The 17,764-nt window shown below is 41.9% G+C and overlaps 1 protein-coding gene across 1 annotated transcript in view; it reads left to right on the forward strand.

Annotated features, from left to right (window-relative positions):
- Positions 1-8,712: 8,712 nt before the first annotated feature.
- The window catches only part of LOC102195727 (uncharacterized), a gene marked incomplete at its 3' end in the record, with an annotated part of 158,498 nt that continues 149,446 nt past the window's right edge, over positions 8,713-17,764 (forward strand). The window contains exon 1 of the mRNA XM_013914015.1: positions 8,713-11,711. Within this exon, the coding sequence (XP_013769469.1) occupies positions 9,201-11,711 (2,511 nt within the window). The remainder of the gene's footprint in view (positions 11,712-17,764) is intronic.

A 17,764-nucleotide genomic window follows, 5' to 3' on the forward strand; every position in this document is an offset into this window, starting at 1 on the left:
TTACTGAGTGTGTAAACAGGTACTTCCCCACCTATTCACTTGCACAGCAAGAGTGTGCAGAGGTATACAAAGATCCTTTTAAAATGTTTGCTTTGCTGGAAGCACAAACCTCAAAAGTCGTATATGTATGCGTGCTTGTATTTGCAGTATGTATGCACTGCATGCATATAGGTGTGTGTGTGCACATTTGGATGTGTGATCATATATGTTCATTAAAAAAAGGGGGAAAAAAGAAAAAAACATGATGTTTTTTTAGTCTGAGTAAAGTTAAAGAGGACTCCACTGAGAAATATCCACTGACATTTTTCCCCCATGAAAAACAACTCATCCTCAAATGCACTTTATACTTGAGTGCACATGTTTAACTATAGTGGCTGATCCAGTGAAAAACTACCATTGTGCTGAGAATCTAACTTAGACAGTCTAAATGTAGCTCAGTAGTAACCTACAACTCCATCTCTCTGCATAGCCATTGCAGTTCTCCTCTATCTACCACCAACACACACCATGGTGTGCAAACACTAAAGCCCCCCTCAGGCGTCTGCCACTGAGCTGATCCATCCTGGGATGTTAGGCCTAATGAGAAAAGGAGGGAAAAAGTGCAGTAGAAGGAGGAAGTAGATGACAGATGTTGGTCCAGAGCAGAATAGGTAGGGAAGGGAGAAGATGTAGGTTTCCAATCACAGTGATGGATGAGGCGGGGGATACTAGTTGATGGCTACCACCTCCCCTTTAAATCTCATTGGAAATTGAACCACAGCAGGAAAAATGTGGCTGGAAGATGGTTGGTGTAAAGAGACATTAGAATTCTGGAGGGAGATGTAAATGGTGAATGGCTGATATACATGCGTGTGCGTGAATCCAGGCATGTTGTGAAATCTCCCCATCAGGTTTGATTTTGGCGTTGTCCTCTATGAAAAGTCCTGTCATGATTAGCACCAATATGCGTGCAAAATCCTGTACAGTGATAACTCACCGAGGCAGTTTTCCACAATGAAAATATCAGACAAAAGGCTGGAGGGATTGCGCTGGTCAGAGATCAGTAAAACTCAGACGAGAAGAAACCACAATACTGTCACGATCTGAGTCCAGCAATTTAAGAATGGATAAGTGTAGATTTTGAACTGCTGGGAAATGCAACAATGTATGACAGGCTTTGCCACAGCTGGGATATTATGTTACCAGAGGCTATGTATCAGAGAGCTGGAGAGAGAAAATACCCAATGATTAAATATATGTGAACATTTATGTGTGGGATATAAGGAACGGATTAGAAGAAGTGACAAACACAAACCTGGTCACTATTATCACCTAATGACTTGGAAAGCCTTGGAAAGGCTGAATCTAACTGAAGGGTGATGGAAGTTGGAGAAAAAGGGACAAAGGGTGGAAAGTGAAGAGAGAAGATGGAATCGCTGGAGTTTAGAGAAGTGGAAAAATGAGGGGGAAAGAGAGAGGAGAGGTTTACCCTGCAGGGCTGTGTGGCTGGCTGTACGCTCCTGTTCTGTTAGGCGGCCGTGGCTGGCTAAACAAACAATCCTAATTGGCTGTGGAGCCCCACTAGTCTGGGGTTTCACTCGCTTTCATCCTCGGGAAGCTGCTGGGAAGCTGTGGGAGAGCTGAGGTGAGGCATCATGACGAACACACATGTGCTCAATTACACACACTCCTGAGAACTTGGAGACAAACCTACATCCGTATATAAAGTGAAAACTTAATGTGCGTTTTCTGTGTGTTTTCATTCTTATGTACAAATAGAAATTGTCTGTGAGCTATTGGAAGTGACCTCCCCATGACTGCAGTTTAGCACACAGGAGACTAATGTGACCACCTGCACAGCACATCTGTGGCGAACAGTGCCACACACACTGAAACAGATACTCGCTTAGACATTGTGCATAATCACAGATATGATTTACACCACAGACATCCTCACAGACATAGCAGAAAAAAAAGACAATTACAAATTCCTGTATGTAGCAGATGCAACCAAAGCCCAGATGCCTAAGGTATTCTAACAATATTACAGTACACAACTCTAGAGCGAATAGCAGCACAGCACACCGTCCAATGTTTTGCAAAATGAGAGACATCTAGTGGTGCAAATGGGTGATGTCTTCACATGTTATGTCATTGCAATAAAAAAAAAAATCAGTCACACAAATCTATAATAGTAGACAAGAGAGCACTGTTGTGAAAATGAAGCACTATTACCAACAGAGAAAATGAATGCAGTGAAAGATGAGAAAGGTTAAATTAAGAAAGTAATTTAATAGAAAAAAAACTGTAATAATACTCTGAATGATTGTCATCTCTCTGTAAATGGTTTTTAATCTGTAAAAGTAAATAGGCTTTTTATTCTCTTGTGTTTCTCCTTTCACAGCCAGTATACTGGCTCCACTGCCTTATGCATATGATGGGACCATATGCATGGTGGGGGGAAAGAGTATCCTGAGAAAAGAGATCTTTAACTACTCAGGACTGCATTTTCAAAGCGATGGAATGTGTTGTCAGAGAAAAAGAAAGAAAGAAGAAGAAAAGAGGCTCTTTCGCTCCTCACGACTCTGGCCCTTGGCCCGGCATGGCTCTCGGAGGGGGGATTGTGAAAGCAGTTGTCATGGTGGTGGAGAGCATGAGATGAGCATGGGAGAAGAAAAGAATTGCTCTTTGGAAATGCAAACCACTGATCACTTGATTTTTCTGCTTTCGATGGCTACGCATAAAAATGGAAAAGGGTAACTCAACTTGTTAGGAAAACTAAAGCAGAAACATTTTATTTTCAGACAAACAAGTGTCAGTGTTGTGCACACATGCATTTAGATGCTGCACTATGCAACAGCAGCAAAATAATAAAATAAAATTCTATGATCTTATTACATGTAATAAATAGTTTAATAAAGAGCAATAACCACAATGAATTGTCACAGAAAAGTGACTCTTTGAGATAGTGTTAACATTATAGATATAAGGGTGAGGCTCATCCAAGTTTTTGGAATTCATTAGTTCCACACTGATAACAATTTAAAACAGAAATACAGGATAATCCCCAACAACTTAGACTCAATAATGAGAAATACTCTTACACTGTAAATGCATCATTGTCATTGTATATCCAAGAAATAAAATAACTTGCATCATTCCTGCAATTATAAACAGTTTTACAATTAAAATGCACCCCTGTTTGGGGAAACAAGACTTTCTGTATCCCATGGCATTCTCTGGAAATTCAAAATGCTTCTGATAAGGAGGGCAAATGGGTGAGTCAAAGAGCTGAATATAAAGATAGCTCTAGCCAGCGGATGGGTTGGATGGAGGAGAAAGGAGAGCGGATGGAGGCAGTCCAGTCTGCTTCCATCCGCTCTCCTTTCTGAACTTTTCATCATGCTGGCTGCGCCTCAGCATTGACGCTGCTCCTCGCGTGACCAACACACCCAGGAATTCAGCCAAGGCGTGAGAGGAGATCCTGTGTGTGTGTGTTCACATGTACATGTGTGTGTCTGCGAGGAAGGAATTAAAGACTCTTTATACAAGCTGTGTGTATGTCAGGCACCTCATGTATCAGATAGCACCTCTACTCACTGGAGCAAAATGAACAGGAGCAAAGGGGCTTTCCTGCACTGCGATCACATGGGGTAAAGAGCAGAACCTGAGAAGAAAATACTAGTTCTTGACAGCTGAAAGTTAATGTGTGTAAATCTGTTTGCCAGGGGTTGAAATAATAGGCTCCACTTTGGGGGCAATAGATAAGTGAGCTGACTGCTAACGCCAAGAGAAAGATGCATGTGCACCCACACGTGCAAGGTCAGCTGCACGGGAACATATGAAGGCAGAAAGGTGATGGAGTAAGAAGGAGGCACTGAGGTGGATATTGAGTGGTGAATGAACTGAAAGGCGGGACTGCAGACAAGAAATAGGATTATTTGATATGGGTGAGGGTGGGCGGTAATCACTTTTTCCAGGGACTTTGCTGAAGATGTCATGTCATCAGCATTTCACTGGCAGCAAGAGAGAGAGAGAGAGAACGAAAGAGGAAAAGAAAGAGTGAAGAAAAGGAAAGAAGCAAGAGGATGAGGGCGCGCTTCTTCCGAAGGCGGCAAGCAGCCAACAACAACAGCCGACTCCAGTAGGTCGGCACAGGAAGGGGGTGGGGGGGAGTGTGCGTGTGTTTGTGTAGATCGATGTGCATGTGCAGGCCTATAAGTGTGTGTGTGTGTACTGCAGGGTGCTGTTAAAGCCCTTATGTGTGCACCCTGCAAGCCTCAAGCATTCTCATTTGTTGTTACTGGGCCAGAAACCCTTCGGCTGGGCCGGACCCAAGGGAGTCGTTACACCACATTCCTTTCCCATTATTCCAGGCGTCTCTTTACGAGCAGCACCATCCCCGGATTCGGCTGGCCTTTCCTCTTGCCCCCGATGTCCTGTGTTTTCATCCTCATCATTATTCTTTTTTGGTTATTAGCTGCCGCTGCTCAGTCAAAAGATGGTGATGTGCCAGAGAGGAATAGTAGTAGGGAGGGGCATGAGATTGTAAGGCTTCTGCTGCTAGAGAGAATGATAGAGCATGTTAGCATATGTGTGTGTGTGTGTTTGTTTGGGGTTTTTTCTCTACATCCTCAAACTGTACCTTGACAACTTTGAAACCACCCCAGCTTCAAGGTTATAGAAATATAAGTAAACCAGCTATTCAAACGTGTCTCTCTACGATTGCTCAATGCATTTCCAGCAGTCACTTGTAGTAACCTAGAGACACACAGTGAGAGAGCTCTGGATAACATCTGCCACAGAGAACAGGTGTTCCAGGCTCTCCAATTCCACGTGGATCACAGCAAAACACCGGGGTCACTTATCACCTCTCCTTCCCTACGTTTTCCCTCTGCTCTGTCTTTTAGCCTTCTGGCTCTTCTCATTACTTCTTCTTTCCTCCCCAAATGTTCTCTTCTTCTTCTCCTTGAAGAGTCTTCATCTGTTGCGTCTCAGTGACCTGAGAAGGGAGGAATGTTCATCGTTGGTATGTCATGACTTTTCAGTCTGCACTGGGAGGGGTGTAGAGCCTCAGGGTGGGGCCTCAAGACTGACTGACAAGTACAGGTGAAAGTGGTGTAGGTCATCTTTGTGCCACTGAGGACACACACACACACACATGTACTCAGGCTCCAGCCCGGCTATGCCTCTGTGGGAAAGAGGGGAGAGGTCAACTGCATCTGTGATGGGGTTCACTACAAGGGAAAGTAGAAGCTTCCTGACCTGAACATCACTGTCATATCACATGACTATCATTAATCTCAATTTTTGCATTTGCACAAAACTCAGTTTGGAGTGGACTGAGGAATGAAGAAAATGCAGCTTGAGATGAGTGGAGAAAAGGATCATAAATTAATACTATTAAAATAATGTAAGTGAACTGTATTTGAGCATGAAAAGCAGAGGGGAGAGGAGAGCTCATCTGACTTAATCCAAATAAGCGAATGAGCAGTGGTCCAGTCCACGCTGTGTGAGCTGGACATTAAATCTTCTTGCTCAGAAGAAACACATTCCTTAGCTACACCCCTGACCTTGGAGAGAGGGAAGAGATCCTGCAGAAACAAATCAATAAGCAAACAAAAAGGAAAAAGTCCAGGCCTCTGCCCTTCTCTGTCTCCTCTGTGAATGCCTGAAATGCCTCATGACTGCTGATAAAGGAGTTAAATCAGATAAGAAAACCTTTCTCACCAATTTGAGAATTTGAGATGCGTCTTGTTACATTCTAATATTGTCTACTGTGAAAACTCCAGCCTTGAACTAGCTCACAACCTTAAAATCCCACAATGTTATTTTGTTTTTTCCCCCCTATTAACACTGCAAACAATGACGATGACACTATAAGGGAGCAGATAATGGAGGAGTGCATTCGCTGTGGTGACTCTCCATCAAGTAACTGAACTTGTGACTCTTTGGCTTGATTCACTTTATGTGTTGCCTCGCTGTAATGGCATGTACACCCTCACTTCCTGCCTGGCAGGATACAGAGCTGTGGCTGGAAGCTAAGCGTGGCTGTTATTTCTGGTGAAAAGGTATCTGCCACTTTTAAACCTTTACTTTGAAAAAAAAAGTAAATGTTGAAGCTGACAAAAACACTACAAAATTATTTTTTTTCAAGTGATAATAATGGAATTAATAAATTAGGCAAAATATAAATGGAAGGGGTTTAGACTTGGGTAGTTTATTGGGCTCTAATGTAACAAGACTTAAGTGGTAACCAGTTATTCTCAGCAAACACAAATATTACAAGTGTCTGATATAAACCAGCATGAAAATATTTTGGAAAAATGCACATCTTTTGTGAACAGCCCCCCCAAATTGACAGCAGAACAGTATTTTAAAAAGTGAGGTACAGAGAGAGGAAAGAGGACTGAGCTATGTGACTAAAGTTACAAAAAGAGTCAGGGGTGTCAATCAGACTCAGTCTGTTTGAGTCCAGCAAGTCCTGTGGGAGAGGCCTAATCAGTCAAAATAAGAGAAAACATCTGTGTAGGTGTAGCTGAGCATTATGACATGGACAAATAGGCTTTGATAGAAAGAGCAGGTATGAAAAGTAGAAGATTTCCTACTGGTGGGTATAAAGTGATAAAGAGAGACCTGAGGAAGGTGTTAGATGGCACTACTTTTCTTGTTAAGAAAAAAAACATACAGTTGATTTGGGGATGTTTAGTGTAAAACAAGCAAACTTCGAGAGAAATTAAATCACAGAGGTTTTATTATATTAGACTCAAGCATTGCAAGTGCTGTAGGTTACAACCACTGTCCAGCTGAAAATGACCCACAGTCAGCAGGTTATATGAGTTTTGCTATTTTAATTCTTTTTAGGCTTTGAAACAGAACTTTCTTGCAGAGTTCTCCCATTTGATGGTAGATAAAGGTAATAGTAATCCGTTTCCCATTTGCCTCTTATTGATATGTGTAATTTCCAGGAGGTCTCACTGGTGAACCGTGGAGTCCTGTGGTATAACAGTAAAATAATGCCTCCCATATGTCCATTAAAGCACAGGCACATGCAGGACATTGAAGTAATGCATCCAAACAGACACATTCAAAAATCTCTGAGTTTAGAGGTAGTTTTTTTTATTTAAATAAAGAATAGAAATCAAAAACATAGAACAAGAACAAAATGAAATTTTATGCATTTTAAAGCACATTGGCAGGTGTCCCCTCCCTCAGTGCGCACACTCACATGCACAAAACATAGTGTCTGTGCCCTCCCCCCACTTCTGTCATCACCTTCTTCTGACAAACCTCCTGGAGGCCCTACACTGCTCAACAAGAGGATTTCATTCAAATCACTTGCAATCTGCATTCCTTTGCTCCTCTTATAACCCTACGGTGTTTTTCTTCTGCTCATCTATGATTTGCTTGCATGAGCCTCTAACTGGCTGGGCAGGGGGATTTCCCAGATGATGCAGTACCAAAGCCTGACGGTACAAGGCAGTATTGTAAATCTATGTTGACTACAAGCCACTAGTGTTTGAGTATGTGTTAGGAATAACTTTAAGCCAGAAAAGAGCAACTAGAGTATGCAATTTAAATGCAAAACAGCAATAGATCAGAGCACCTTCTTTGGTTTACTTCATTCTTAACCTGTGCTCATCTCTGTGTGCATGATCAATCACATTTTTCTGAGATTTCTTGAGGAGGATACAGTTTTCTTCAGGTGGCACAGTAGCGATAATGACATGATAGTGGAGGAGATAATGGAGAAGTGCAGAAATAGAAAGTGGTAGCCTCTGACTCTCTGACATCAGTGGATCACTGAACAGCAGATGAGCCCAGGGGCAGCACACAATGGGACAGACAGTCATAATTGTTTTTGCTTACTGTTGTGGTCTTATTGCTGGACTTGTCCTGCTGCCCAGTCTTGTTGTGTAAAATGCTAAAGGTCAGCAAAGGGAAGAGTGGGCGTATGTTAGAGGGAGGTCAATTTTGGTTCACAGCCCTCTTTATCACCTCTTTTAGGGGACTGATCTTTCTGTGTGTGTGTTGACTTTTATATCTGCTTTCTGTGTGAAAAGGTGCTATATTAATAAAGTGTCATTAGTACTGCTGCTTCTACTACTACTATTATTATTGTTGTTGTTATTATTATTATTATTATTATTATTATTATTATTATTATTATTATTATTAATAATAATAATAATAATAATTGTTGTCTAGGAGTTCAGAATTATTTTGATATGAAAGCAAAAGTGCTTGCATACTTGTCATAAAAGAATAACTGTATAACTCTCCTACGTTTCATTTCACCCAGTAAACAAACATTAAAAATCACCAAATAATGTAGTCTAAATTCTAAATAACACTAAAAACTTACTGGGAATTAATATCCACTAATTTGTTGATATATGTAAACAGACCACGTTTCTGGAAAATCAGTTTTATACATTATCTTAATCTATTAATTCGAATACATTAATATATATATATATATATATTTAAAAATCCATAAATATCTATGCGTAATTAAATTAACAAAAGTCTGCTTTTGAAAAAAAAAATATTCACCTTTGTGCATGGAAAAAAGTGTTCATGGAAAGTTTATCCTACACCGTTTCCCTAATGGGTTTTTGAGGTTTTGCTCACAGGTGATCCACGCACGAAGGAGCCTGATCGTCGGGCTGATGCACGCCCCCTGTAAACTGTGGACATCCTGTGCATGGTCAGTACTTTGATGCATCGGCAGCTACTGAAGGAATGTGTGCTCTCTGTAAAATTATTACTGGGGCTGACAGGGGGTGGAGGTTTCCTTTGGGGGTGTCGAAGCGGGTCCCATGAATTGAGGATGGCGCTGTGTACAGTGTGAGCGAGTTAGCAGCCAAAGTTACATGGCGCAGGCAGGAAAGTTTGCAGGAGAGGCGGACAGTGATTCCAAGTTTTTCTTCTGTCATACCCACGGATGCCGAGTGCAATAATGTGGACTACAGTCTTCAGATAACAAGGACTACTGGGATGTTTTATGGATGTTTTGCTTGAAAAATAACAGTTAACGGTTTTCTGCGGTTGCCGCACGCTGTCGTTTCAATGGACTATCATCTATCTTATCACTCAGTGAGTAACTTGAACAGAAATTGACTGCATGGTTTCTCTGACTTGGGCACAAGTGTGCATCACGAATATGAGTGTGTTGTTGACGTTATGCCATGTAGCCTAGCCTTACATGTTGTGAAACAATGAACTCCCCCCGTGACCAGGAATTGGCACCCTTATCTCGGAAACACCGACTCATGGCTGCAGCTATGCCCGGTGAAGACAGCACATTGCCCGGTAACATTTCCAGGACTGATCGGAATGGATTGGGGGGACTTGTTCACTGTTTTATATGTGGAAGCGGAGTTACACCGGGGAAGGAATTAAGGTTACAAGTGGCATATCAAAAAGAGAGGATCCCCTTTTTCCCGTTTCTCCAAAATCAGGAGCCAGCCCCGGGTGCGTGTGAAGTGAGCCCAGATGGTCATGTACTGGTGTGCGCTGTATGTCACTGCTTTCTAACGGAGCAGTGGAACTCTTTCGAGCGGAGCAGGACACCCATTGAGAAGCGCATGTACTGGCTGAAACGTCCGTACCAGTGCGACTCTCGTCGGGTCCCACAGGAGTGGAACATCTCCTATGATTTGGAGAGGAGGATCAGTGTCAGTAGCCAAAACTACGACGGGGGCGCAGAGTCTGATTTCTCTTCTTTTTCAGAAAACGAGAACATTTCAGATCAGGAGATGGATTTTGCCTACAGAGTCGGTGTGGGCAAAGACAAGTTTGTGAGAGCATCTGGAAAATCGCCCAGAGACAGCAGCAGGAAGAACAATGGTATCGGTATTAAAAACAGCCCAGATACACAGCGGGCAGTGCGTTACCCGGTGGGTGTTTATAGGGCGCAGGGATCGCCAAAAGCGGAGAGTGCTCTGACTGCGAGGCGCAGTGCTAAAATTATGAACAATATCTGTCAATCACCAGAATCTTTGGCAAAGTCCCAGGAGAGATTCCCCCGGCGATGCTATGACAGCTCGCTCTCTGACACACCTGTGCAAGACAACGGGGTCATTATGCGCAACAGGCGGTGGCTGGAGGAGGAGAATGTCAGACATGTGGAGTCGCATCAGATCCAGCGTGTAGCCGACAGCAGCTGTGTTCCTTCCAAGCATCCATCGCTGCTGTACCAGGGAAAAGGCGAGGAGAACTCCAGCACTTCTGCGTCTTCTGCTGGCACCGCTGCTGTCATCTCTAAACGTAACACGGCTCCTCCCAGGGAGAATAACTCTGACAACTCTGAAGATGAGATTAACATTACAAGCGATGACGACAGGGAATCGTATGACCGCAAAACAGACCGCACAACACAACGTAGACCTGTTGCAGATCAGCCACACCACACTGCAAACTCCAGTCCAGAAGAGTGTGTGTGCTACATCTGTGGCGCTGGGCTCAGACATGATGGACGTTTTAAAGTCAGTGTTCAGAAACAAGAGAGGGCACAGGGTGAGCCCTTCTTTCCCTTCTTGTGGCTTCACTCCCCACCCCATAATGCAATACCTATTAGTCCAGCAGGTATAACCTTTGTCTGTGGCAGCTGTCACACCTCTCTCTTGCAGCAGTGGCAGAGCTTTCAGCTGGCTGATGTGCCTGTCCTTCAGCGTTTGTATGTAGTCCCCCTCAACCAGACCACAACTGGACTTCATTCTTCCCAGTTTCATCAGCAGGAGGGAAAATCCTCAGGGTCCATGGAATGCATACCTGAACCTAAGGCTTCCCACGAGGCCTGCTTCCTTTGTGGACAGGAGTGTGGAGGAGACATGAGAGTAGCATATGCACAGGCAGGGGTTGGCAAATCCCGTGGTGTGATGTACTTTCCTTTCATTAATATGTTGCCTTGCCCCCCTAATGCACAGGGAGTGAGGAACGGCCGTGTGCACTGCTGTCCTCAGTGCCATTTTATCCTGGAGGAGATCTGGAGTGCGTATCGACTTAGCCTCAGTGAAGACCTCATCACCTCTGTCAGCTCATTCCTTGTCAGGTACCATGCTGCCATGTCTATCGATGTCTCTGGATCAGCCCACCCTCAAACAGGGGTGGCTTCACATCCCAGCACCTCCATGTCAGTGTGCTACCTGTGTGGAGCTGAGCTGTGTGCAGGAGGAGAGTACCAGCTACATGTTAACCCGCCTGGTCGCTGTGGTGAGAGGGAGCCTTTCTTTCCATTTCTCACCGTCCATCCTCCTGCACCCCATGCCAAGCCAGTTGATGCCACAGGTCTGGTGTCAGCCTGTAAGCTTTGCTACCATGACCTGCATGCTCAGTGGGCCCAGCACGAGAGCAAAGGTCTAGGTCAGCCCACCCCTTCTACCTCTAGCTCATCCAGTGCCAACCCCCAACCACCCAGTTCACCCTGGGCACGCCAGTACAGCTGTGAGGTTTTTGTGTGCTTCTTCTGCAGGCAGGAGCAGCGCAGGCAAGGTAGGCTGTGCGCTGTTACTGTGGCCAGACTACCTGTGTTCTTATATGCACCTCGCAGCACACGCATGCTCCTTGTGGATGATGGCAGGAGGTTGGTGATTGGCTCATGTAAGGAATGTAAGGCAATGGTGCAGGTGGGACAGAACATGCAGCAGGACAGGGCTAGGCTGGAGCCCGGAGCCTCAGATGGGGAGAGGAAAGAACAAGAATCAACGCCGCCACAGTCTAGACATAAGGTAAGAAGGAGAAAAAAGCTGTTTGAGAGATGGCACAGTCATATTCTTTTTTTCCTACTGTTTTAAATTCTGCTCTGTTCATTCCAAAACCCAGTATGCTGGGATTTGGATTGACTTGAGTATGCTGGGATTTGAGCTGTCAGTGCAAACTGTGTTTGTCCTAATGCAACCTCTGAGTCAAATTAAAAGGGGTGATAAAGAACTGCAGGGAAATAATTATGTTAAATAAATTAATATCACTGAAAGTCCTTGAAGTTTAGTGCAATGATGTACTCTGCATCGGGAACAACAAGTAAGTGGAGACTGAAAGCACTCAGATATTTTACTTCTATAAAGAACAGAGGAAAGCTATGGTGACAAAAGCAGTCCTGTATTTGCTTTTTTTTTTTGGTTAAAACATGACTAAGTGGGTCTCACCTGAATAGTTTATTTTGATTTGAGCTCATTCACTCAGGAGCATTTTGAAGGAATTTAATGTAAAGATTAGGGCAATAATAATAAAAATTCTCAAGAGATTTATGAAGAAAAAAGAAGCCAGCACTTCTAATCAGGTTTGTGGTACTTTATGTATATACTTAATTTCCTTCACCAGCTTTAGAATTGGATTACCAGTCTGTCACCAACAGGAATTTGTACAATTAAAGTTCAGTTTTACTTTTATTAATCAATTTTGATACTAAAAAATAAATAAATAGAGTGAGGTAAAGAAATTGTGCATTGACGTCTTTCTCTTTTTAAATTGATTTGTTTAATTGCTCTACCTATTCATATTTACAGTAAATGTGTACACAGATATTGGCAATGATCTTCGCTAAAGTAGGTAGCAAAGTAAATGGTAAATGGACTCGTTCTTATATAGCGTGCGTCTATTCTACCTAAGCACTCAAAGCGCTCTGTACAAACCAAGCTGGTACTTTCCCAGACCTGCATTCATTCATGCGTTGTGACATTTTTACCCAGATTCTTCCCATATTAGGGTGATCTGGCAGCGTTTTCTGTGTAAAGCTACTGTGCATTAATCTGCTGGTTTTATGATAAATAACCTTGTATCATAAGAAGTAATTTCGATGCAATAAACTCTTAGCATAAGTGGTCCACAAAATGATAGCAAAATTTAATTTTACCAGATGATCAATAGCAAATTTTCTGACCGTGTGGTTATATAGGGGACCATTGTGGGTCAATCAAGGATAGTGACGTGTTAATGAAGAGCTGAGGAGACAGCCAGCTGGCTCTATGAACAGATCTGTCTTGCTAACAAGCACCTACACACTGACCACACAGGACATGTGAAGAACATCTGTGGATGCTATTCAGGTTGCGTATTGGAGCTGTCTATCTAATATCTCCCTCTTCTCTGTAAAGAAGTGCTAGGTGACAGTTAGCATTGGTGTCACAAAAAAAAGAAAACAATCAACAATCTAATGCACTTCATTATTCTGAACTAACATGCAAATGCATAACGAAATTTTGAGTCATATGCTGTAAAGAAAGATGTGTCATTAGTAACCCAGATGATGCTTGGAAAATCCCGCCATGGTTAGTTAAACATCTGGAGTTCAGACGTGTGTCTATAGAAATGTGTTATTAACAGCTTTGTTGTTTAATTGAGGGGAAAAAAGATGGACTTGGGTCATATTGGTAGGCACTCGAATTGTGAGTGATAGTCCATGCTGCCTTTTGCTAAATCCAAAGTTAAATCTTTATTCTGTGTCTAAGCATTCACATGTGAGCTAGATGAGCTCATAACAGTCACATGAGAGGGGATACTCCAGATATATATAGTGTGATATAGTGCAGGGTTTTCTCTCCACTAAGGCTAGTGGATCATAAGGTTGGTTACATGAGAACAGTGGCAGCATGAGCAGAGGTTTGGGTGATCATTCTGGATTGGGATGTTTGCAGGTGGCACAGCCGGTTTTGGCCTGTGTGAGGCAATGACCTCATGGCTGAGAAAGTGCCAGTGTTTCTGTGGGCAAGGGGCAACAGGTGCTTTGTCCTCTAGTGTCATGCTGTATGCTTGAGAGGATCTGTCATCACAGGGATTTCGGCTGTCAGGAGGGAGTGCCCATCTGGTTCCCCTTAGTGCAGTGTGTTTGGTAAAAGGGGCTGTATAAATATAAACACTATTCTATTCTATTCTGTTCTATTCTATACTTATACTCATACTTATAACTGCAATATGAAGTGTCAGATTGTTGAAATATATATTTGCTTGTTTTGCGAGATACAGATTAACACGTGAAATAAGAGCCAGAATGTTATATGCAGATATACTGACAAACATAAGTAATGGGTTGCTATCATGCTCTGTGTTGTGCTACTGTGTGTTTAATTAGTATGTTGAACACGACCTTTGACAGGTCCAACATGTTAACCTTTGACAGGTGCATAAGTATAGACTTCCAGCCTGCGACTGGGGAGGGGCAGCTGGTCAGCAGATCTTCCACTCGCACTCAGTGAGACAGATGTCCGCTGAGTTGCATTTCGCAAACGGTTTACAGTTTTATTCAGTGGTTTGGGAAATGCCTGGACAAACACTTTTTCTTTTTCAAAATATAAATCTTAAACAGATTGAAAGTATATAACCCTCTATCGCAAACAGATTTTTCAAACTGCGTTTTCCCCAGTGTTACTCCACAACTATTTTTTACACTGTTTATTAGGGGGAAAAGAAGAAAGCCATAATGTTTATTTTCTGATTACACTGTTTCAGATGAGTGTTTTTTCAGCTCTGGTCAATTTTGAATAAGTTAGTTTGTAATGCTGTTAAAGTGTGCTGTGTTGCAGTGTGCTCTTATTATGTGCACCGCATAGACTAGACTGAAAAGCAAAACACTTTATAAGACCGCACAACAGCAAGACAGTATATTTACTAATGCATGCTAAAAATCAACAAGGTGCATTTTGTTTTTTATTAAAAATGCTGCTCTTTTTCTACATACACAAGTTTTTGTGATTGAAGCCATACAGCACAATTTTAAATGTACCTGTAAACTCTCCGTTTCCATAGAGAGCAGAATTTTGCACTTCAAGACATAGAAGGCAGGTTAAAGGACGAGTAATCGTTTACCTGACGGTTTGTGAGATGACTGCTGTTGTGAATCAGTGGCTATACATACAAATGTGTGTGTTTTTAAGCAGTTTAAGTAGTTGTTTGATTGATCAGTTAAGTGCAGCTCTCTTTCTTATAGTCATATTGATGTCCAAATGATGCATTAAATTGCACCTTCAGTTTTCTTTACGTTTGTTTATCTTACATGTATTTAATTACTCAAATGTATAGTGTGAATCTACAAAATGAATCAAGTAGACGGTGACAGTAGTTTTCCTTTCCAAATCGCACAATAACTGCACATTTGATCAGTCTGCTTGGCAACAACTGCAAACATGCAGCCATGAAGTCATAAAGTACCATCTTCATCTTCAAGAAGAAGAAGAAGAACAGAGTGTCCGCCCACAGATGGTGTAGCTTTCAAAATGTGAGGCTTTTAGCTAAACCCACTGTCTCCTTGCAACTGCTGTGTCTAGTGTTTGTACAATGACATAAAGGATCGACACAGCAAATAAAATAATAGCTAGCTAGACACACTGATAAAATCTGCATGATTGATCTGTCTGTCGGGATATCCACATGACGTTTATATTTGAGTGGCGGTGTGCTGGAGGCTGTTTCGGGTGGATTGTTATTGGTGATCCGCTCCGAGGGCAGAGACAGATTTCTACATCTCAAATCACTCAATTGCTTTGTGTGTACGCAGTAGTGCAGTAGTGTGTTATTTAAGGTGTTTCTGTAGTTTACTGTGTGCTTACAGGAAGTATTGGCTTAAAAAAGATGAATATTACATTCTCACTGTCACGGTAAAAACACATCAGCATCTTGACAGTTTCACCAGGGAAGATTTATAGCTTAATGAAAGAAGTGACTCCAACATTAAATTTAGATTTGATGTTAACTGTGAATGAATTAATGGAAGTATTTGAAAAAAGAAGAATTGGAGGCTGAGAGAAGGTGAGCGGGTTAATTGGATTTAAATTGCAGCCAGAAGAAAATCGGAAAAATGGGATTCTTAAAATATCTTCATGAAAGGAAATATTACAGCACGCCAACCGCAGAGTGTTTTACACAGTCCTTGCCTGTGTGGAACAAAGTGTCTTTGAGTGTGCATGTGTTTGTTCAAAACCAGTCATGTTGCGTGGATTGTGTAAAGTTTCTGCAGCTGTGGTTCTGTCCTCTGCTAGCAGTGCAGTTTGACGGGCAGCCTTGCGTTTCTCCTGGGATCCTCTGGGATTTGAGAGGCTTAATTTCAAAGCTGCTGGAGGTGGATTTTGATTTAGCTTTCAAAGCTTTACTCAGTCTCTTCCCGCTAGCCTTTACCCAGTGCTGCATTCTTGCCCATATCTGACTGGACAGATCAGATCATACATGGAGTAGATGAGATTGAGGTATTCCAGTGTTTCATGTCTTACCTTTTATGTCTCATCCTCGAAATCACAAACCTATACACCTCTAAGAGCAAATGTTTTTGGACCTTTTGGAATTGTAAGGATTTCTGCATGGACTACTATGTATAAATGTTGTCTGAGCTTCATCCAAATCACAGTCTAGATGAGTTGTAGACCAATTTTGTGAGCAATCCATTTCGGAAAGCCTTTTTATTTTTTATGCACCTTTAAATATATTCTGTCACTTGTTAGCCTAATGTTGTGCTTACTTTAACAAGCCCTGATTATAGTCATTTAGACTTCAATTATAGTTATTGAGAAAATTGAATGTAAATTATTTTTTTCACTGTTTCATGTTGACATTGCTCTCAGAGAGGAAGGTTTTTCACATGAGTAAAGTTGTTTTTATGCAGTTTGATTTGAGTTTAGGAAACGCAAAGAGATGGAAAGAAAGCAGTGCTGCTGCAGAGGCTCAAAATACTCAGTTAAGACTCAGTTAATCAGTTAAGACTGTGTGAGTTACAATGCAACTGGGAACCTTTAGCGAGATCAACAGTAAAGATTAGAGGATGTGGAGCTACTTTGTCATTCCTGTTGATCATATACATGAAAGTATAAGCTGGTAGCCCCATCTGTGTACCAAACGGGATTGGTTTAAAAATGAATTATCAGTTGTACTTATTAAAATTAATGCAGGAATAAAGTGGACTAGACAATAGGACGTTGGAAATTAAGTCACCAAAGTGGATGTACAGTGTCAACATAAGCTTGTGTGCGTTTCTCAGCTATGATCAGGTATGTGGGAATTTTGCTTCTGCTTCATTGTTCAGCGTATCTTGATCACTTTGCCCTATTGAGTCTGTGGAGTGTATGACATGATCATTAAATTCCATGCACAGATGTATTTAAAGTTGTATTAGTGTTAATGTTTTTTTCATTTGTTATATACAAATGTCAATCGACAAATGTGCTCCCCTAAAGATGTCTCTGTTAAAGCCTTAAATATGTTTTAGATCAGCTTAAGGGGGAAAGCTGCTGATTTCACTCACCAGAATCTGTTTATAAATCATTGGAAGTACAAAGCGTTCCATAAATCTTTTGAAACTCCAGAGGAATAAATTGCCTCAAGTGATGCGACTGTTACCTTTGTATAAAAGTTGTGTGAGAACACGTGATTAAATAATTGGGATTGTTTCTGATTAACCCATTTAAACCATTTTTTTTGTCGAATTTTGGCACCTGTATTTCTTTTTTTTTTTTTTTCAACCTTTTTTTTTGTATGATATTTTAAGGCTTGTTCAAATGTGTAAATACGGTAAATCTGTTTGTCATATATTGCTCCTCCACTTCACATGGCCTTTTTTGTAAATTCTTCTGTGTTGCTTGCATGGCGTTGCAATGTTTAAGAGTGGTTAGGCTATAAAGGCAGTCGCCCTGTGCCAGACTTAGATATGGGCACGATACAGTAGTAAACCTGGTTTGACTGTGGTAATTATAGAGGACAGTGCAATGCAACTATAGCTCAACCCTCTCTACCAGCTGCACTCTAACCATGGCATACATTCACCCACAATCACAGACTAACACTTACATATGCACAAAGAGTA

This window comes from Pundamilia nyererei, unplaced genomic scaffold, assembly GCF_000239375.1.
Source record: "Pundamilia nyererei isolate P.nyererei 1_Seehausen unplaced genomic scaffold, PunNye1.0 scaffold00166, whole genome shotgun sequence".
Lineage (NCBI taxonomy): Eukaryota > Metazoa > Chordata > Actinopteri > Cichliformes > Cichlidae > Pundamilia > Pundamilia nyererei.